The 21,682-nt window shown below is 47.2% G+C and overlaps 2 protein-coding genes across 5 annotated transcripts in view; one reads left to right on the forward strand and one right to left on the reverse strand.

Moving 5' to 3' along the window:
• Positions 1-11,547, forward strand: part of EDRF1 (erythroid differentiation regulatory factor 1) — a 39,962-nt gene extending 28,415 nt beyond the window's left edge. For 3 of the 4 annotated variants that reach the window (XM_034663415.1, XM_011220870.3, XM_002916119.4), the window contains 3 exons: positions 1,133-1,248; positions 2,119-2,270; positions 10,695-11,547. In XM_034663415.1, coding sequence (XP_034519306.1) covers positions 1,133-1,248; positions 2,119-2,270; positions 10,695-10,863 — 437 coding nt within the window. In that variant the 3' untranslated portion in view covers positions 10,864-11,547. The remainder of the gene's footprint in view (positions 1-1,132; positions 1,249-2,118; positions 2,271-10,694) is intronic. The other variant, XM_034663416.1, reaches the window with a different exon arrangement.
• Positions 11,548-13,314: 1,767 nt separating this feature from the next.
• On the reverse strand, positions 13,315-20,398 carry MMP21 (matrix metallopeptidase 21). The gene is made up of 8 exons (XM_034663636.1): positions 20,237-20,398; positions 19,557-19,694; positions 19,339-19,525; positions 18,323-18,462; positions 17,924-18,065; positions 16,644-16,901; positions 13,867-14,039; positions 13,315-13,614 (listed from the first exon to the last, which is right to left on the reverse strand). The coding sequence occupies exons 1-8, from the start codon at positions 20,396-20,398 to the stop codon at positions 13,315-13,317; spliced, it is 1,500 nt and encodes a 499-aa protein (XP_034519527.1).
• Positions 20,399-21,682: the final 1,284 nt, after the last annotated feature.

The following is a 21,682-nucleotide window of genomic DNA, read 5'->3' on the forward strand; positions in this document are numbered from 1 at the left end:
GACAGATGCACAGGAAAGTGATAGCGTTGCTGCCTCTGGGGTCGGCACCTAGGGGCCCCAGGAGGAAGGCTTTCGCTGGTTTCTGATTCAGACTTTATACATTTTGAGAATGTATTACCTGAAGCAGTTTTTTGTTGTTTTTTGTTTTTTAGTTTTAAAGATTTTATTTACTTATTTGACAGAGAGAGAGACAGCCAGTGAGAGAGGGAACACAGGGGGAGTGGGAGAGGAAGAAGCAGGCTCCCAGTGGAGCAGGGAGCCCGATGCGGGGCTCGATTCCAGGACTCCAGGATCACGCCCTGAGCCGAAGGCAGACGCTTAACGACTGAGCCACCCAGGCGCCCCTACCTGAAACAGTTTTTTAAAAATATTTTTTACTACAACACCTGCGTTGCACAGTTAAGTGTCCGACTCTTGATTTCGGCTGAGGTTGTGATCTCAGGGTCATGAGATCGAGTCCCACGTCACATTCCACATTCAGTGTGAAGTCTGTGTGAGACTTTCTCTCCCTCTCCTTCTGTCCTTCCCTCCCCCCAACCCCTCCTTAAAAAAAGGTTTTTTTACTGAAGGTATTTTTAACTTTTTGCCAGTGTATACTAGATGGCAGGATAAACTTTCTGGGAGGTGGGTTTTGGACGACCATTTTTCATTTGCATCTTTGAATTTTCTGCCATGTTTGAATTCCTTCAAGAGAACAGGCATCATTTTCATAAAAACAGAAACTGGGAACAAATTTGCTAAGATGATAAGTATGGTTAATTTTCCTTCTAAAAAATGTTTTAAAACTGAGTACCTGAGTAAAGTAATGTAGACATCTGGGGGCCTTTGGACCAGACGTGTCCCAGCTGCTTTCTTTGACCTAACACTCAGGTCTTATTTCAGATCGGTTATGTTCCCACCCTGACAGAACCAAATGGTGAGGCAGGGAGACAATTGTTATTTATTGCTTTGTCTAGACTTAATATTTTTACCTAGGGATAATTACTAAAAGCTGGATTCTAGAAAATTTGTTTAGATTGTCATGAGCTACTTTTACAACATTTGAAAATCAGTTTTTATTAATACATTGACATTGGATGGGTTTCTAGATTTATATTCAAAGGAATGATCATTTTTGTGTTTAACACTCTAGGTCAGAATAGCAATGTTGGAAAATTAAAAACACTGTCTGGGGCTCTTGATATAATGGTGAGAACTAAGCATGCATTCCAGCTCATCAGAAAGGAGCTTATAGAGGAATTTGACCAGGTAAATGGAGAAAATATTTATCTTTGTTTTTTGTGTGTCTTAAGCTAAAGGGTGAACATACATGTGAGCATATGTGTGTGTGTGTGTGTGTGTGTGTATTATGTGTGTATATGTATATATGGACATATATGTGCTTTGCATAAAACACATTAACAGTGATCTGTTGTGTTTTCTTGGTAGAATTATTAAACTCTTTATGTTGGAATTATATCTTTTATATTAAAATTTTTTTTCTTTAAATAACCACATAGAGCTTACTAAGACCCCAGTAGCATAACGTCTCTGTTGTGTTTTCCTTTTGCTTTTTTTGTTCTTTTTTGTTGTTATTCTGTTTGTTTTTAAGAAAGAAAGAGGTACGTAGCTCTTTTATAATTTCTGCTAAACTGCCAAGGAGCATTTGAACAATGAATGGGCTTAAGCTCCTTGGAAAGCATTTCTGGTTTGCCTGGCATTCCAGCGTTCTTGCTGCCTCCTGCTGTTGCTGAAAACTTCCCTGAGTCCCCCATGGTCCACCAGCCTCTTACCTTCTCCACCCCTGGTTTGTCCAGCCCTGCACCGTGCCTGTTTCCATCTTGCTCCTTTACTGTGCAGTGTTACAAAGTAGGAGATTTCTGTTTGGGATTAATTTCCTCTCCATAAGTGTCTGTTACTTGTGAGACATTTTTCACAGGTTTTAGTCTGTCAGAGTGATCTCCGGGCTTCTGCCACCAACAGGCTGTGCTTGGAGGAAAATAAATGACGTGGGGTTTCCTTTTTGTTTTGTTTTTGGCTAAAAAGTTTACTGGGTGAATGAAACTGTGGTCCCTTCACTTCGCTATGAAGCTGTCACTGTCGGGTAGCTTAGGTGAAGTAACTTCTTGTTGTTTTCAGCCTAAGAGTGATGAGTGCACTCCAGCTGCTGATTCCTCTCCTAGTCTTAATCGAGAAGAAGTGATCAAGCTCCTCAGTATATTTGAATCTCGTTTGTCATTCCTTCTCCTTCAGTCCATCAAGCTGCTGTCTTCAACTAAGAAGAAAACAAGGTAAAGCCAATGGTTCTTTGTGGAAATTTCTTTTCTAGCGCCTTACCTGTAGACAGGTAATCTCTACTGACTATACAAAAAGATAGGTTGTATTCATTCTTGTCTTTCATGTGGGTGATTGGGGATTTTAAGTGGTGCCCTTGCCTGACTTGGTAAATCAGATGAGACTCCTCTCCGTGTGGCCTACTACCTATTGGAACTATAGACACAGATCTTGCTTCCTAAGAATAAATACTCTACTGGTTATAATGTTTTCCCTGAGACAGGTAACTGACCCTGGAATGAAGACCTCAACTGTTTTTAGTAACTCTCCGTTGTCTTTAATGGGAAGTCAGGACTACAGTTTTGATAGCACCAAATGCACTAGCAGGAAGGAGACAACAGAGCATCGAAATCTCTGTAAAGCCCAGAAACTTAGTGAGAAGTGTGAGCATCTCAGCACAAGGTTCTCATACACCTATGTCAGTTTCTACAATTCTGTTGTTTGCCAGAGTTCATATGGTGGCATTATTAATTTAATTTGAAATTCTAATAGTAAGTACTAGATCAGGAAGACATAAATAATATGTCTTTCTTTTTTTAAAATATAAGTACAATCTGGCCATATTACAAAACTTGGAAAATAGGAAAAAAAAATCACCCTACACATACATTGATACCAGTTATTCTATGTGTATTTCATCAATTTATAATCTTCAGGTGCTTTGTTTTAGTTTACATAGAATAAAATTTACTTTTGGTGGTATGTAGTCCTTCAAGCTTGGACAAACACATACAGACATGTCTCTCCTGCCGAAATCATGACACAGAGCAGTTCTGTCATTCCCTCTTGCCGCTACTTTGTGGTAGCCCCTGCTCCGCTCCTTCCTCAGATCTCAGGGAGAAAGCTTGCTCTAGTAAGTGTAGCATCAGTCGTGGGTTTTTGTAGATGCCTTTATCAAGCTGAGAATGTTCCCTTCTAGAAGTTCCTAGTTTTTATCATGAATGGTTGTGGAATTTTTGTCAGACGTTTAATGGTACACACGTTGAAATGACCACATGGCTTTCCTTCTTTAGTCTCTTGTGCGCTGGAGCTCACTGAGTTTTTTTTGAATGTTAAACCAGCTTTGCGTTCCTGAGATAAACTCGACTTTGTTGGCATGTGTCATTCTTAGGATGCTTGGGATTCTGTGTCCTTACACTGTGTTGAGGACTTTTGTGTCTGTGTGTGATGATGGTCCCCTCCTGTAGTGTGATCGCAGTTCTGGTCTTGCAGTGGTTTTGTCTGCTTTCAGCACGAGAGCAGTGCTGGGCTTATGAAATCAGTTTGCAAGTGTTTCCTCTTCTAGTTTTTAGAAGCGTAGATTTATTGTTTCTTCCCTAAAGGTTTGTTAGAATTTACTAGTGAAATTATCTTAACCTAGAGTTGGCTTTATTGAAAGTTTTTCACAATGAGCTTCATTTCTTTTCGTAGATAAAATACTATTGAGGTTGACTTCTTGAGGAATGAAAGTCTGTTTTAGCCGTTGTCTGACATACAGGTTCACAGTATTTCCGTATATCCTCTTAATGTCTTACGGTGTTTGTAGTGATAGCCCTCTTTTCATTCCTGATATTGCCAACTTTTCTCTTTTTTTTCCTGTGGTTAGTCTGATTAGGAGTTCATCAATTTTATTGATCTTTCTGAAGAACTGGCATATTCGATTGATTTTTTTCCCCCGTTTTTCTGTTCTCAGTGTCGTTGATTTATACATTTATCTATATACCTTTTCTGCTTATTGTGGGTTTAATTTGCTCTTATACTTATTTCTTAAAGTGGAAGCTTAGATTATTGACTTGAGATCCTTTCTCTTTTCTAATATAAGCATTTACTATAAATTTTACTCTGCTTTTGCTACATCTCACAAGTGTATTTTCTTTTTCTTTCGGTTTAAGACTAATTTTTGATATCCCCTGAAACTTCCTCTTTGACCCCTGTGTTATTTAGAAGCATGCTGCTTAGTTTCTAAATAGGGGGACTTTCCAGATAATATTTATTATGAATTACTAGTAATTCCATTATGTGATGAGACCTTAACTTCGTATGATTTCTCTTCTTTCACATTTGTGTACGTTTGTATTACGGCCTAGGATATGGTTTGTCTTTCCATGTGCATGCACTTGAAGTATATGGGTATCCTGCTGTCTTGGATAGAGTGTCCTGGAAATTTCAATTAAGTTGGTTTATAGCATTATTCAGGTCTTCTGTATTCTTACTGACTTTCTAGTTGCTTGTTTTATCAATTACTAAGAGAGGACTGGAATTCTCCAAGTATAGTTGTGGATTCATCTATTTTTCTTTTTGGTTCTGTCAGTTTTGTTTCCTCTGTTATGTGGACCCAGATGTATACACATTTAGGATTGTTCTGTCTTAGAGAATTGACCCCTTATCATGTGATACCCACTTTTTATCTTAATATAGCTACTCAGCTTTCTTTTGGTTACTGTTTTTTTCTTTCTTTTCTTTTAACCTAACTATGCCATTTTTAGTAAAAGTGAGATTCTTATAAATGACATATATAATTGGGTCTTGCTTTTTTTAATCCAAACTTATAATTGGTGTCCTCAGACCATTGACATTTAAGGTGATTATAAATATAGTTAGATAAAATATATCATCTTGCTAGCTGTTTTGTCTTTTCCGTCTTCTCGAGTTAATTGAGCATTTTTTATGATTGCATTTTATTTTACTATTGATTTACTATTTATACAGTTTTTTAAATGTTTTCGTGTTTGACCTGGGGTTTGGATTTACATCTTTACCCAGAGGCCACTTTCACGTGATATTCTGTGGCCTCACATGTTGTATGAAGACCTTCAGATAGTCACTCCCGGTTCTTCCCTCTCATCAGTTGTGTTACCATTCATTTCACTTTTACATATGTTACAAATAGTACAGTACTTCTGTTTCTGCTTTAGATAGTTACCCTTTAGAGCAATTAAGAATAAGAGAACAACTTATTTTTATATGAATTTATTGTACCTTCATTTATTCCATTTCTAGTGCTCTTGGTACAGATACCATTTTCTGTCTGATGTCCTACTATTCTTTCTGCGTGAAGAACTTCCTTTAACCAGTACCAGCAAAGAATTCATCCATTTTGATTGTCTGAGAAAGTCTTTGTTCCTCCATCAGCTTTGGGTGATGTTTTAGCTGGGTATGGAGTTCTAGGTTGACAGACCTTTTTGTCCCACACTTGAAGGATGTCCCTCCCTTGCCTTCTGGCTTGCATGTCCTCTGACAAGAAGCCTGCTCTGATTCTTACCTTCATTCTTAGGTATATAATGTGCCCTTTTTTCCTCCAGCTGCTTTCAAGATTTTTCTCCCCCCTACCCCCCCCCCCAGCAGTTTGAACATGATATTCTTGGGTGTGTTGTGATGTCTCCTTCCTTCCTTGGTATTTTTATTTCTTCTGTTCCATTCTCTCTTCTTTCTCTGTGGTGCCAGTTGTACCTATGCTAACCTGTCTTCAAGTTCACTGATTCTTAATTTTGTGTCATGTACAGTTGAACTTGTCAAAGGTATTATCTGTCTCTGTTCACTGTGTTCCTCATTTCTGGTATTCCCATTGGGTTTTTTGTAGGCTCCATCTCTGCTGAAGTGACCATTCTGATCTTGCACATTGTCCACATTTTCTGTTTGAGCCTTTTAATATATTAATCATTGTCATTTTAAATCACCTATTGGGTAGTTCCAACATCTGTGTCATATCTGAGTCCGGTTCTGTTGAGTCTTTGTCTCTTGGCATCTGTTGTTTCCTTACCTTTCTACATCTCATAGTTATGGGAAACTGGACATCTCAGCCTGAGGTATATAATTTTCATGCCTGGAAGGTTCTTACACCTGTCCCATGCTAAGCCTTTAGTATGGGGGGTTGAATTAATTTTTCTAGCCTGGAGCTGAGCTGTGGTTGAGATATTTTTGTTGCTGTGGTTACTTTTCATGTCCAGCAGCCTTCAAGTTCCGCAAGCAGTGCCTATGGTTAGTGTGGAGCACGTCTGCAGAGGGCTTTTCTGAATGTCTCCTCCACCTTTAGTTTCAGGATTTTCCTAAGGAAGGTGTGTGGTACCTCAGAGAGGGTCTCTTCCCTCTCTTCCAGCTCTCTCAGCTATATTCCACTCCTGCTTGTCCTTCAGTGCTTCTAGCCTGCTAGGGAGGGGAGGAGGGTGGGCCAGGCCTTCTCAGTTGTTTTGGGTAAGCCTCAGTCTTAGGCAGAAGCTGGGTCTCTGAGTCCCCGGTGTGTGGCCTCACACAGCTCCTGCCCCACCCCCGGGGTAGGGTGGTTTTTTCTGTTCACCGCTTTATCTGCATTGACTTTGACCAGTGCGGTAAGGCTGCCATTAGTTGTTGCCTTCCTCTCCCTTGACGACACCCTGCAGATGAAGGCTTTCATTCCTTGGAGAAAAGGGTCTGCGTGGGGCTGCCCGCCCTCCTGTAGCTCTAGCTGGCCCCCTTGCCCAGCCTGCAGGGAGGTCCTTTCTTAGGGCTCTCACCAGTTTTTTATGTGAGCCATCTGGTAGGGTCCTTGAAAAAAAGTCTACCAGGCGAGGTGAACTCATCCCGCATCTGCAGCCCCCAGGGGCCCCGTACTCCTTCACCAGCCCTCACTCAGCCTCTCCTAGCTCATTAACTACTAAATCCTTAGCAGTATCTGGGTATCTGGCTGCATCTGCCCCAGGCGAGGAAGTACTTCCCTGTCTCCCTCTCTGTCCCTAGTTTTCAGACTCGTTGCTTGCCCAGCGACCCCTGCTCTGATAAATTCATGCAAAGTCATGAACTTGTAGTTTGTTCTGCTTTGTATTGCTGTGTTTGTCAGAAGGATGGGAATGATACTTTTTCCTGCCATCTACATTCTGAGAAGAAACCCTTTCCAGTAAATGCTTTCAGGTAATTCTCTGTGGCCTGAGGAGACTTTCTTTGGGGAGGAGCACTCAGCCTTAGGTGCAGTGCGGTCTGGGCGCCATTGTTCATCCTGGGTGGCCGCTGGCTGTGCTGTCACTGGACCCAGCAGGGAGTACTGATATGTGCACTGTGGTTCAGCAGGCACGCCCATCTCTGAAGAACCAAAGAACGAAAAGGCAGAGGAGACAGTGCAAGTAGTGACAGACAGTTGAAAAACGTAGGGCTTTTCCTGTTTAACAACAGCGGGTACATATTATTTTTTCTTGGTTTCCACAAGGTGGCAATATAAACATAGGATATGTGAGAAACAGTGATTCACTGATTTTCACAAATTGATGGTTTGAGTAGTTAGCTAACAGGTGATAGTTCAGTCTTACAGTATCTTTTATAAACATAACTGTCGGGGTGCCTGGATGGCTCAGTCAGTTACGTGTCCAGCTCTTGGTTTCAGCTCATATTGTGGTCTCAGTCGTGAGATCGAGCCGCCGGTCCTGTTCTGCACTGGGCCTGGAGTCTGTTCAGGTTCTCTCTCCCCCATCTCCACACACTCGCGCACACTCTAAGAAATAAATTAAATCTTAAACAAAACTGTCCTATGTGTATGGCTTCAGTAATTTTTATTTTAGCGAAGGATCTTCTAACCTGTTTTTGAGGTTATTAATATCCTGTTGAAAAAAATGCAATCTGAAGTTTTCATGCATGATGCTTAAAGTCCTGTTTAGCTAATTTGTGTTTTTTTCAAGGTTTATTAAATAAAAGACTATTAAATGTGATATTTATGTTTATACAGTTTATATTTTGATAGGCTTCAAAACACAGAGAAATTGGTTACCAGGTCAGTGACTGGTGTCTCTCCTGTGTCACTGATCGCACATGAAAACATGGGATTTTATTTTGAGGAGGGAGGCCTCTGGCGCTGAGGCCCTGCTGTCTCACCACGATCCGTGAGTGTTCCTGTGTGGAGTAAAGGGAGATCAGAACTTTTTGTTTTTGTTTAATTATGTGAAAGAGAGCACTAGTGGGGGGAGAAGAGGCAGCGCGAGAGGGAGAAGCAGATGCAGGGCTCCATCCCAGGACCCTGGGTTCATGACCTGAGAAAAGGCAGATGCTTAATTGACTGAGCCACCCAGGTGCCCCAGAACTAGACTTTTAAAAGAAAGGAAATCATATGCTTGTCTTTTGTTTTGATTATTCTCTATCCACCACAACCTGCTTTAAAAAAAAAGCTTAGTGATTAAAAATCTTAATTTTCTTAGAATGCTCTTATCACAACTTCCTCTTAAGACAACCATTGTTGTCCTGCTAGAAATGCTTGTTTAGTCTGTTGGGTTGTGTTTTCTTTTTGAATGAAGAAATGTAGTACTCTTTTAATATTCATCGCTTTACCAGATTGGAGCCTCTTGACCTTTTTTTGATGGTTTTGGGGTTTCATAGAATGAGAAACTATGAAAAATAGAAGTAATCACTGAGGGTTTGGAAAGCCCTTGACCATGGTACAAAGAGCGGATCTTTTAGCTTTATGGGCTGTTCCTGGCCATTAATATGTACATTTAATATTTGGTTAAGATTATTAAAAGGAAAATAAAGGAATGTTAGTTGCCTTTGGAAAAATAAGCCAATGAAATGTTGGGACCTGTCTTGTTAGAGTTCATGGTTCAGTGAGACTATTGATGAGAGTTGATTAAGGATGGGAATCATTTGTAGAAATTAGGAAGATGGGGGCACCTGGGTGGCTCAGTCGGTGAAGCATTTGCCTTCAGCCCAGGTCATGATCCCAGGGTCCATTCGAGCTCCCTGCTCAGCAGGAAACCAGGTTCTCTCCCTCTGCCTGCCAGTCTCCCTGCTTGTGCGCTCGCTCTCTTTCCCTCAAATGAATAAAATATTTTTAAAAAAAGAAAAAGTGGAAGATTAAGATTTAAGAGTCAGAATTAGGAGCAGAACAAATCTGAAAGGGTTTTAAATTTATGATCCCAGCAGTCATCTGTGATCTTTAGGCCCCCAGCTAAAATGTGGTATCACTGTCCATGAAGAAAAATTCATTTTTGGAGCACTGGTTCTGATTGTTAAGTACTACTGCCTTGATTTGTCAGGAGTTTAAATTTCTTACAAGGTTATCAGAGGTTTTATAAATGTCAGCCCCACCCAGAAATTAAAACATAACCCTCTTAGGCCCAAACTGTAGACAGTGAATGCATTTTGAACTATCACCTTTCCTGTGCCATGGGTGGTTTGAAACGAGAGGAGATTTGCCTGACGAAAGAAGTAGGACTAAGAGAAACGGGTTCTTAGAGAGCGGTGTGCGGGATGCACACTCTTTCAGCCTGGGCCCATGGTCAGCCCCAGTCTGGACAGGTGGTCCTGTTGAGGAGGAGTGAGTGGAGCCTTGAAGAAGAGGAGTCGTCGTCCTAGCGAGCCTTGATGTGCACCAGAGGGAGGTTCTAGACCGCTGGTTTGCTCTCTGGCCAGCCTGATGGGCACTTGGCAAAAGCAGAACATTTTCACGTTGGTGAATGGAAAGAACATAGCATTTGAAGTCAGAGAATATAATGTTTTGATCTCAGTCCAAATTAGTTAGCCCTCCTGGGCCTTGGTTTTTACATCTGTAGGGTAGGAATGTTCCAAGTCCTTGCCCTTCTGAGGCAGTGGTTATCACGCGCTTACGATGCAGACGTGCACACATGAGGAGATGAGCCCCTGGGAGCAGGAGCTAGTCACGTGTGGCCAGAGGGCCTGTACTGCGTCTGGACTCGGTTAGAAAAGGGTGCTGGAGGTGAACTGCCATGCAATTAGTAGTCTTTTCTACTAGTAACATAAATATAACCCACTCATCTGTCCTATGGGGGACCTGTCTTCAGGCCAAACAACTAAGTCTTCACTGAAACAGTTTCTAAGTGGAGTCCTCTGGGAGCCTGCCCCTGGGGGGTGTTTTTCCCAGGAAGTGGCCCGGGCAGCGAGGTGCAGCTGCTCCCGAGTCTGGAGCCTGGGCTTCAGTCTGGCGCAGTTCTAGCCCCACAGAGAGTAGCCCCACATTCAGGCTGGTTGATCTGAGGGGTGTTGGGCTCAGCACAGAGGAGGGAGAAAATACCAGAGAGCTTTCCATGCCCTTCCCAGCCTGTCTCCATTGTCCGTTGGATTTTCTTCACAGCGTGTCTCATCTGACACGCTGTTTTCTTCTTGGCCAATGCACGTCTCCCCGCTCCCCGCCCCACTCCTGCCTCAGTGGAACACAGGTGCTGAGAGGGAGGGGACTCTTGGCCTGGCCTGGCCTCTGCCAGGAACCGTTACCACTCCACGGGAGGCACTCAGACACTTGTAAAGAGAAGGAACATTGGTTCTAAGTAAATGTCCACAGACAGGCCTCTAAGCAGCGGATGCAAGAAGGTGAGTATGGAAACCTGCTTCCCTGTGCAGAGTAAAGGGCTGTTGCTGTTTACTTTTTGGATTTCTTCTTGAGTTGTTGGTGGGCATCGCCGTGCACTTCACCTCTTTTTGTTTGAACACAGCAGTAATACCGAAGAAGATGTAGTCCTCAAAACCAACAAGCAGATTTACTCGCAGCTTTTAAGAGCTACTGCTAACAGAAATGCCACTCTCCTGGAAAGAATTGATGTCCTCATCCATTTGCTGGATCAGCTTGCTCGCGGCAGCGGCGGCAGCGGCAGCGTGCAGTGACTTGCGCCCGAGGCTCCGGCCGCGGAGATGCTCAGTGCCTTCTGCTCTCGGGGGCTGGTCTATCCATTCGGTGCTTCGTGTCATTAAATCCGAGGGAAATAGCCACTCACAGCGGGCCCGGCAGTGGAAACGCAGAGTTCTCTTTGCCCGTGGCAGACAAGTCACGGTCGAGTTCTTTGACTTCTTCATCGGAAGTGCTAAAATCAGAATCGGACTCGGAGCTCCCAGCGTTTGTTTCTTTGAGACGTACGTGGTAGCCCAGCGTTAGACTTGCTGTGGCGGCCGGTACACTTGTAGACAGTTTGAAGTATGTTAAGCTACATGGGTTTAAGGTAATACTTACTTTGGATGATGTTACTTTGGTCAAGGGAACTTTTATCCCAGTGATTTTAGTGGTTCACGTGGATTCAGGAAACGCCGTGTGTGTCTGCAGGGTCTCCGCAGTCGCACAGAAGGAGGCCGTCCTTCAGCTTCAGGGCGGGCTTGGCGGAGACTGGCCATTGTGAGAGTGTCTGTATTTAGTGCATGTTCTGAAAGGATCCGCTTTTCTTTGACTTTGTACGACAGTTGATTAAGAATAGGTACTGCTTCCCCCCCACACCTTTTTTTTTTTTTTCATTTTAAACTTGAAACTGTGAATAAGGTAAGAAAACTATTTTGAATAAATAAATTATTTATTTAAAATGTCTTTGTGTTTTTCCATTTCACATAATTCACTCTGAGTTTTGATTTGAACTGGTTTAATGAATGACTTTTACAAAGGAAATATTAAAACACTAAAAATAAAATTGTGCCACTCACTAAGTTCCCACTAGAACGTCACACTCGTTCACCACTGCTGCTGCGCGGCTCCTGTCCAGTCTCAGACAAACAGCTTCTCTTTTTTCCCAGGCCCACAGCGTGCAACGCTGTGCTTGTCCTGTCCTACTAAAATCTGTTTCAAGGAAATGGAACAGAAATAAAGCATACGCTATCCTGTCGGGGGATGGTTGGGACTTGTGTGCATGAGGCCTTTGTAGACAAGAGCCTGCCCTGCCTCCGAGTCCGTGGGCCTGGCCCTGAGGGGCACCCTGACGTCCTTCATGCCATCCATAGACCCCTTTCCCTGTAGATCGTACAGATCCCCTCCGCTCAGCAGCCACACCTCACTGGAGGAATCTGAAGTATCCGGAAAGGTGTCTCGAATAACCGTGTTCTAAGCTGAATGCTTACGGAGTGCTTTCTCACGCACCAGGGCTTGGAGGTGTTTTCCCTGGCCGTGCGTGGACACCTGTCCTGGCTTGGCAGAGCTCCTGCAGGCCGTGCTGGCCGTTTGTCCACTTCCTTGTTACTCGGTTTGCATTTCCTTGGGACAGATTTGCATCCATTTTCAAAAATCACTGAAGCATTTAAAGTTTTGACGAAGTCATGAAGCCAATGCACAGGACAGCTGTCACTCCATGTCCCCCGTCGGCAAGTGCTGTCACCGCTAGGTAAGTCTGCACGCTTCCGTGGAGAAATTCTTTTGAAATAAGCTGGCATCAGGGATGTCGCGTTCCCTGTCTTGTTTTCTGGCCTCTCTGTGGCTGAACAGCCTTTTCTTCCAGAGGAGTGTTTGTTCTGAAGCAAGAAGGTACCAATTTTAAGCTGTCTTCCCTTGTCAAAGCGAGAATATGAACATCCCCATGGGGGACACATGTCTTTTTCAATGTTTTTGTAATCTGCTGATTCTAAATTCATGCTGCTTCAAGTGCTTGTGTCTTAGCTGTTACTTGAGAAGGATTGTGCTGTCCGTGACCTGATCATTGAGATGACTTGTTTTGCGGGGATGGAGAGAAGGTTGCTAGGGCACTGGGCTGGAGCAAGGAGGTAAGGGTTGCCAGCAACCGCCATGTCTGACTCTGGGAAGGACACAAGTGTGAACTTCAGTTTCCTTGACTAGAAATGTGCCCAGTAGTAGGTGCCCTGGCACTCTGCCAGACTTGTGAAGATCAAGAGAGAAATACATGGGAAATCTCTACACTGTCACGTATTAGAAAAATATAAATTATTAGGACAGGAATTGTAGACTGTAGTCGATTTGAAATCTGTAACCTTTTCCACTGAATGCTCCAGGGAGCTGCATTTCCTTCCATAACTGGATCCTATGGCTATAGCTATGTTTCTGTCCACCCATGAAGTCGGGTGCAAGGGGGGACAGGTGGTGGAGAGACAGGGATACTTTGGGATTCTTTTTTTTTTTTTTTTAAACTTTTCCTAAGGTTAAAATGGGCAAAATTATTTGGTGGATTATTTTTTTGCCTGAGAAATTCACTTTTAAATCAAGTATTTTAAAAGTTCAAGTAATGCTTTTTCCATTGGGTTTTAGCCCTATTGTTTGGCTACTAAAAATCTGGTTGGTTTTCTTTGTAAAAGAAATCAGACTTTCTCTTAGAAGAGAAATCCTTTGACTGCATTTGCCCATTTTTCTCATTACATGTTCAGGGTGGAGGTATGGACGTCACAGATGTCAAACCACCTCTCTGAGATTGATTGCTTCGGAAATAAGCCATTTGAAGGAAGCCAAGGATGCTGTTGTTTGTCCTTGTCGTTAACTACTTTCCAATACGCGTTGCCTTTGAAAAAGAAAATGGAGTTGTATGCGTAGGAGTAATAGGCTGAGTCTATATTCCTGAAGGGATGGTTCTGTGGCTCTATTCCCGGGAACACTTCAGTGATCTTCATCGGATAAGAATCAAGTACTCGATTTCTGTTGATATCAAATGCAAACACCTGCAAAGCAAGTAGGAAAGTAAGACTGGCTTCTCTGAAAACCATTGATTTTTAGGTTAACTTATAGGAATGAGATAAGTAAATCTGAGGCTTTGCACCAAATTCTCTGGGCTTGAAGTTCTTCATTTTCCATATGGTGGGATCTGCCATGGCCATGGAGGTCTGAGGCAATTGAGAACAACTTTTAACTAAGAACCTGAATTTCAAGTAGGGGTGAAGAAGCAACAGCAGGCTGGAAACCCTCCTACTTACGAGGGACTCTTTGAAGAAGTAAATTAACTGCTTCCTTCGGTCATAAAAGGCAGTGTCCAGGGGACTTGGCACACCAGGAAATCCTTCTGAAATCAATTTGGGGTAGCTTCTTCCTTGTTCATCTTCTGTGTGGGCCTGATCCTTCTCACTGTCATATCTCCAGTACTGATTTCCTGAGGGCCAAACAAAAAAATGCTAATATGGTTTATTACCATTTAATTATAGCAGATGATGAAGAAGGACCGCTTTCAACATAGGTCTCAGCCAACCGTGATGTTCTGCCATGATCCCAGGACAAGGCAGGACCTCAGCATCCAAGTGAATCCTCCATTCAGATGAACGAGTCCCCAGGTCTTGAATTACTTCTAGATTGATCCTGGCAATAACTGCTGCTATTAAAATGTTGGTGGTCAGGGGCGTCTGGGTGGCTCAGTCAGCTAAGCATCTGCCTTCAGATCAGGTCCTGATCCTAGAGTCCTGGGTTCGAGCCCGTCGTTGGGCTCTCTACTCAGCAGGGAGTCTGCTTCTACCCCTGACCCTAACCCTCTCATGCACTCTCTCTCTCTCAAATGAACAAAAGCTTTAAAAAAAATGAAAGAAAATGTTGGTTGTCTTTTGCAGGGCACACCAGCCCGCCGGCGCTAATCAAAAGCAAAAACAAAAGGACAAAAATCATGTGATTTTTTTCACATAAGCATCTTCTTCCTATATGGTCTTGTGATCTCCCTTTTACACGTTAGGGACCCATGGGTTGTCCTGAGTCCTTTTCCTACCATAATTAACATAAGTCCTTTTTTTACAGAAAACCATCATGCCTATGATGGGGTTTTACTTTTTTTCAAGGTTTTAGAATCATGTAGTTCCACTAACCAACTCCATGGTACAAATGAAACTGGAGAAAGAGCTGAAGTGTTCCACCCAGATTCACAGCCCAGGCGGACCGGTGCAGCCCGGGCCTCCCACAGGACTCCACCCACGTGACTCCACCCGCGTGACTCCACCCGCGTGACTCCACCCACTGTCCTCGGCAGCTTGTCATTTTGTTCCGTTTCATTTCAAGATCCAAATGATAATTTCATGCTCTGAAACAGCACAGGATTATTCTAAGATCTCCATATTAGTTTCTAATCCTGATTATTGGCATATTGTCAGCAGAAAATAAAACATCCACGGGGTTAGATATTTTTATGTTCACAACTTACATTGCATCACAACCAGTTACAGTCCTTAGCCACCAACCACGTGAGCTCCTCTCCCTCATTCCCTCCCTGCCCCCCCCAAGGTTTGCCATCGAGAAAGAACAGTGAATGATGCGAGTCCAGCCGGGGGTGCAATTCAGTCTAACTGGAATACTTTTAAATTCAAAGTACTCAAAGCAAGTTAACTTTAAGATGTTTTTAAGGCTCCAAGAATAAAATACAGCCATATGATACCAATCCCCCATGATGACCTAATTCTATAATTAAGAGTCTTGGAGTGTTGCCAGTATAAATTCTAGTCTAGGACTTACTAAAGCAGTAAATGCTGTGCTTCCAACTCAAAGATCTAAACCAGAAACGTCCACCCTGGGCAATTTCTTTATGTAATGGAACCAAAATAATTCTTCCTTTGTGTGATTTAAGGAAAATTAAGGCCAAATTCAGGCCAAATTCATGCACAGGTTTCTTCCGGCCAAATTTGCATGCGGCATCCTTTTCCTTGGGCTCTTGCCTCACGGAGTCCTGAGCGGTTTCAGGCAATTGGGTCATATTACTGACAGCTGTGCAGAGACAGGGCGCACAGCTTACCTCTAGGGCATAGCTTTGGGGAAGGAAAAGAAAAAGCAGCACGCACAGAATCTTGTTTGGGGTTAGACTCCACATATTTGGTTTGCCAAGGCAGCCAGCCTCGGTGACAGGGGCACAGAGGCTCTGAGCAAGGCGGCCTGTGTGTGATGGGAAGAAGCAGCAAGAGAGCCTTGGTCTGCCTTCTCTGTGCGTCCCCCCCATCACTGGGGTCCCCCCACCTCAGTTTCTGCCTTCCAGCAAAACACGGGTCCTCCCTGCTTCGAAACACCACCGATTCCTTACTGCCTGCTGGATGAAATCCGGCCCCTGAGCATGGAGGCTCCCGGTGCTCAGGCCAACCCTGTCTTTCCAACCTAATCTCATCCCCTGTGAGTGCCTTGTCACACCTCCCCGGGCTCAGCTGTCTCGCCTGTCTGCGTTTCCACCCTTGCTCACTCTAAAGCTTGGCTTCTGCCTCCGGTGTCTCACCTCCCTCACCCCCCTACCCCCCACCCCCATCTGCACCTCCCCCATCACACTATTCCCAGCGTCCCTTCCGGGACACCCGGGGTCCTTCGCATCCTCTGAGGCTGGGGCAAGCCCTGAGTTCTGGGTGGCTCCAGCATCTTGTCTGCTCAGCCTCTCCTTCACCACATAGTTCTAGTGGTCAGCTTCTAAGGTCTTTTCTCTCCAGAACTAGTTAAAACTTCTGTAGGGAGGGCCCTTTCTTACGGGTCTTTGGCAACCACTCCAGGGCCTGGCACAGTTGGTCCACTCATTCATTCACTCGTTCATTTGTTCCTTGGATGCCCTGGGTGCCTTCTTACAGAGATCAGGGCTACAACACAGTCCCTGTGCTCACAGAGCCCACAGTCTGACGGAACAGACAGAAATTAGGTGAGTAATGGCAAGGGCATTATACTAAGATGTCCTGGTATGGGGCTCAAAACATTTGTTCTGAATGCATCTGTGTAAAAAAAGAAATAGAACTGTGTCCATAAGAACCTCTACCTTTAAAAAAGTAACGTTCGTCTCTCCTCCATGTCCAGAGGTGGACAAAAGCATCGATGTTTTGGGTGGGGATGCCGTGCCAGCCACTGAGGATTTGGAGAGGGTCCCCATAGCGCGTCCGGTTGTTCCGATTTTCGTAGAGCCAGTACCAGCTGTGGCGGAAGAAGTAAGTGCTGAATCTCCTCGTCACGGCTCCATGCTGGTTTCGCTCTTTGCGAATCCAGTCAAATGCAGTATCAAAGGATCCTTCACAGGAACCTGAGGGGGAAAAAAGTCCAGCCACTTGTCACCTGGTGCAAAAACCAACCGTCACTGCTTTCATGTGTGACTCGCACGGAGACAACGGCGAAGCTGGGGCTTTCTGTTAAGCTGCCTCAAAGCAAGACGGCGCACGAGACCAAAGTAGGCCCACCCAGCCGAGCCCGGGGAGCTGCAGGGGCCCCGGGGGCTGCAGCCGTGCCCGCTCACACCGGCCCTTCTGGCTAATCTGTTCGGAAGAGTACGCTCCGAAGTGTCTCGATTTTGGATGCTGGGTATGTGGTCACCTGAATATAGCTGCTGCCCCTGATGGCTCGTCTGACTTCGTTAGAGGCAAGGAGTTTGGTTCTGGGCGCACCCAAGAGTGAGATATCCTCTGAAGGAACGAAATCCATCCTGGCACCTGTCACTCTCCAAACGTGCTGAGAGCATCTTTGCACAGGATGGTGGGAGTGGAACGGAAAAGGCAGTGCTTTTGTTTTAAATGGAAAAGGGAGGGTAGCTTTCTTTCCCTTCAGCCTCAACCTCAGTCATTAATCACTTCCATTAAATAATGAACCATTAACACTTTGGCCTGAGCAGTTAAAGAGAGATTAAAGAGAGATTAAAGTTGATCCTGGCAAGGCTCCCGCTGTTCTTTGCCGTGGGACAGCAGGAAAATTCTCCCAGGGGCCTCCAAGTGCCTGCAGCGGACATGGGAGGCCACCGCCTGCCTGGGTGGCTCACTGCTCTTTAGGAAACCCCTGTGTTCTCCTCCACAGAACGTGGCACGTGAAGGAGGGAACGTCCGCAGGAGTGCTTTGCTCTGCACCAGTGGCACCGTCGGCGCATGGCCACCTTGAAGGAGGAGAATTCGCGTCACAGAGCTAGACGGCAGCTCCCGTCGGGTGCAGTTGGGACTTGTACTATTTGTGCTCTTTGGGGGCCAGCCTCCCCATAAGGAGTCAGTGGGGTCCTGTCATGCTTTGAAATACTGAGTGTGCTCTGTGAGCTCTGCAGATGATCTTCCAGAACAGTCTTACCGTACAGCTTTTGAATTGCTTTTCTGTCTGACCAGTCCAACTCAAACATGGGCTCCTGGGGGATGTAATTCGGCTGCATTATGGATCCTGTCCTGTAGGTGTGAGGCAGGCCGAGGACGTGGCCAATTTCATGGACGGCCACCTAGAAGGGAACGCAAACCACGGGTGGGGTACCAACCCTGGGTGTCTGAGAGTCACTGGGACCCCGTCCCCTGCTCCGGGGCAGGCCTGTGCTTTAGGGGGGGCGTCACTTGTTAAGGAGAAGGGGAGCGATGGGGAGAATCAGGGAGCTTTCTCAGGAGGCTGTGGACACTTCCCCCGAGAAGCCCTGGCGTTCTGCACTCCGGCCCGTGCTGCACGCCCTCTGCCTGGTCACTCTGAGCAGCTGGAGACGCTTACTTTGAGAAGGCTGATGCCCGCGTCACTGGTGGGAGGCGTGAAGTGTTCGTCATCGTCAAAGTGGATGTCACCCAGACGCCAGGCATGTGCGAACTCCTGCCCGCTGCCATCAAAAACCCGAGGACAGCCCAGGTGCCGGCCTGGCAAAGGGAAAGGGAACACGGATGCAGACACAGGAGCGTTCGCGGCCTCCAGGGGCTCGCAGTCCAGGAGCGGAAGCAACAACTCCTGGCTTGTGCAACAGCATGGTGTCGAGTCTAAACACTTAGAAACAGCTGCATAGCAAACCTGTGGGAGCCCAGAGGAGGGTGGCAGAGGGGGGTGCCCTCCAGAGACTTAGGGAGGAGACAAGATCTGAGCTTGATCCTAACAGCTGACTGGTCAGGTCATTAAGGAGGTGCTGCCCGATGGTCACATGTCTCCCCTGTGTACAGTTTTCAGCAAGCCTCCTGCGCCTGGCTCACAGCAGGACATCAATCTAGTTAGACCAGCAGGGTAGCCGCGAGCATCCCTAGCTCCCAGAGGGGGCTGCAGACCAGTTACTTTCTCCAAACCCACCCAGCTAGGACGTGGTGGGGCCTGCAGGTGGGGGCCAGCTGACCGCCAGGGGCCAGTTCTCCCTGGGAGTGGCGGGGAGGGGTCAGCCAGGTCTGGCTCGTGCCCTGCTGGGTACACCAAGCTCTGCAGCAGTGCTCACTGGGCTGACCTGCTCGGAGACAAGCAGAGGGAGCTACACCAATGTCCCCATGTGACTGTTACCCCATCGCGCAGGGGGGCGTGCCCGTGTCCTTCCCAGTGACTTGTAATAAAGCCGCATCTACAGAGGGCTTGCCATCCGCCCATACCCCTGGGAGGTGCCACCTCGGACACCCCAGGAGGCTCAGCAGGTGAAACGAGCGGGGTTCCCCAGGTGGCCTGTTGGCCCCGCGGGCTCCCTGTGCGAACTGGGCGCCGCCGGGGGGGCGGGGGTAAGACAGCAGGGCGCAGCCTGCCTGCAGAGTCTTCGCCCTTCTCACCTCGTCCGAAACCCAGCTTTATGTCCACGGCGGCTCCGGGCGCGGCGAGGTCCTCCCGGAAGTCCAGCGGCGTCACCTCGCTCCACATCCGGAAGGCCAGTCTGAGGATGTGCCTCTGCTCGTCCACGGCCAGCTGCCCGCTGGCGCCCTCCCCCAGCAGCCGCCAGGTCAGCGTCCTCTTGGTGAAGGCCCGGGTCCCCCCGCGGGGCGNCGCTCGCTGGCAGCGCGTTGACCTTCTGGAACCTGCGCACGGCCTCGGCCAGGGCGGTGGCCCGGGGGCCCGCGGGCGGCGCGTCGGGGCTGGGACTTCGGGGCCCGGAAGGCGCGTCGGCCCAGCCGTACTTGGACAGGAATCGCTGAGGAAGAGAGGTACCGACCCGCGGGGCGGGGGGCGCGGACTGAGCGGCTAGGACGCGGGCGTGTGTTTCTGTCACCTAGTGGGTGTCTGGAGGGGACGGGACGCGCGAGGCCTGTATGTCCTCATGCGGGTCTGCGTACGCAGTGCGTGGTTACCTGTGTGGTGCAGCATTTCTAGTCCGTGGTCATCGGTTCTTTCTGGGAGGCCCCTCACGTGAGGCGGTGTGGCTGCCACGTGCCTGTGAATGCGCTTGTGCACGTGCCTGCGTGTGCGTGTGTGCCCCTGTGCACGTGCCTGCGAGTGCCCGTGTCCACGTCTGCCCGTGCCTGCACAGGCGCGTGTCCGCGTGTGTAGGTGCCCGCCTGTGTGCATGTGTCTGCGTGTTTGCGTGCGTACGTAGGTACATGCGTGCCTGTGGTGTGCACCAGTCTGCGCGTGCACGTGTCTGTGCTCACGCGCCTGCGCCTGGTGTGCACGCCTCTGAGGGTGCACGCGCCCGCGAGTACCCGTGAGTGTGGCGGGTGCCGGGGCTGCTCTTACCTGCGCAGCGAGAAGGTCCGCGATGGGCTGGGCCCGGCGCAGCGGGGCGGGCTCCAGGTCCGAGCGGTCCCGGCTGTGGAAGAGTGGCTCGGGCCGGGCTGGCCGGGGCGCAGCGAGCCAGCAGAGCAGTAGGGTCCGGCGGACGACGGAGGCGGCCAGCATGGCCCCGGCGGAGCCCTGCCCTCCCGCCTGGGCGCCGTCGCCCTGTCTCCCTCCTGAGGCGCAGGCCCCGAGTGCTTTTATAAGCAGCCCCGGGGACACGCGCGTTTCCAGGCCTTCTCACCCAGGCCTGAAGTGTGCCCACCAGGAGGCCCGGCCGCTCCTGGCCGCGCTGCCCTTTGAAGACCCCAGGAGCACGCTTCTTGTTGGGGTGAGAATGTTCGCGGCATCCTCGGGTAATTACATTCCGACCTGGCAGCCGCCTGCCGATTTCGTGTCTGTGGTGACGGGCTCGTGGGCAAGCTGCTGCCTGAATGGGCTGTGCACTGGCCCCCAAGTCCACCCGCCCTGGTGGTAGAGGCGCAAAGCGTCGCCCCTCACAGCCCGCTGGGGCCCACTGCACCTGCAGCTTTACTGCCTGCCCACCCGTTTTCTTTCTTGGTCAGCGGGGTTGGGGATGTTTTGTTTCTCTGATCTCTTCTTGTTGTTTTTGCTTCTTTTTATAAAAGGAATACTTAGTATAGGAAAATGTAAATTTTGGAGGAAATCCAGTGATTCAGATGGTAATGTTTTGGTGAATGTTCTTGTAGGTACACATATTGGGTACACGCACAGGGAAGGATTTGTGTATGGATAATTTTGTATAAATCTTATTCTCTATTACCTAAAACTCAGTGGAGTTTTGGTACACCTTTCTGTGTTTGTGAATGTGGGTATTCACCATCCTAGTTAATGGCTGTGTGGCGTCCTAGTCTGTGGGCCAAGGGATTTTTACCTAAGGATAAACTAGAATCACCTGACAACTGCCTCCCTCCATTCCCCCTCATGAAGGAGTCTATTGGAGGAGGGAAAGGGGGAGAAAAATGAGCTCAGCTGTCTGGAATTTGTAACTGGTCCCGTCCAGAAAGCCTGAGAAGGGAGTCAGGCCCTCCAGGCACTATGGCTGCAGGTGAGAGCTTGGAATGCCAACATCACAGGTCTGCTAACAGCCAGGGTGCAGGTATGGGGGCTGCCTTTAGCTACTCATTCATTCTTCAAATACTCCTTACTATTCTAGGGACAGGGAATACGGAAATGAACATGATGGACTCATTCTTTGCCTTCACGGAACTTATATTCTAAGTGGAGGAGACAGACAATAAACAACAATGAATGAAAAATTCTAATAGTGATAGGGACTAAGAATGTAGATCAGGAAAGTGAGTGCCTTGGAGGTGGGGAGGCAATATTACAGTGGCCAGGAAAGACTTCTTGCAAAGATGAAATGTAAGCAATGAAAGAAAAGAG

Source organism: Ailuropoda melanoleuca, chromosome 6 (assembly GCF_002007445.2).
Source record: "Ailuropoda melanoleuca isolate Jingjing chromosome 6, ASM200744v2, whole genome shotgun sequence".
In the NCBI taxonomy this organism is placed as follows: domain Eukaryota; kingdom Metazoa; phylum Chordata; class Mammalia; order Carnivora; family Ursidae; genus Ailuropoda; species Ailuropoda melanoleuca.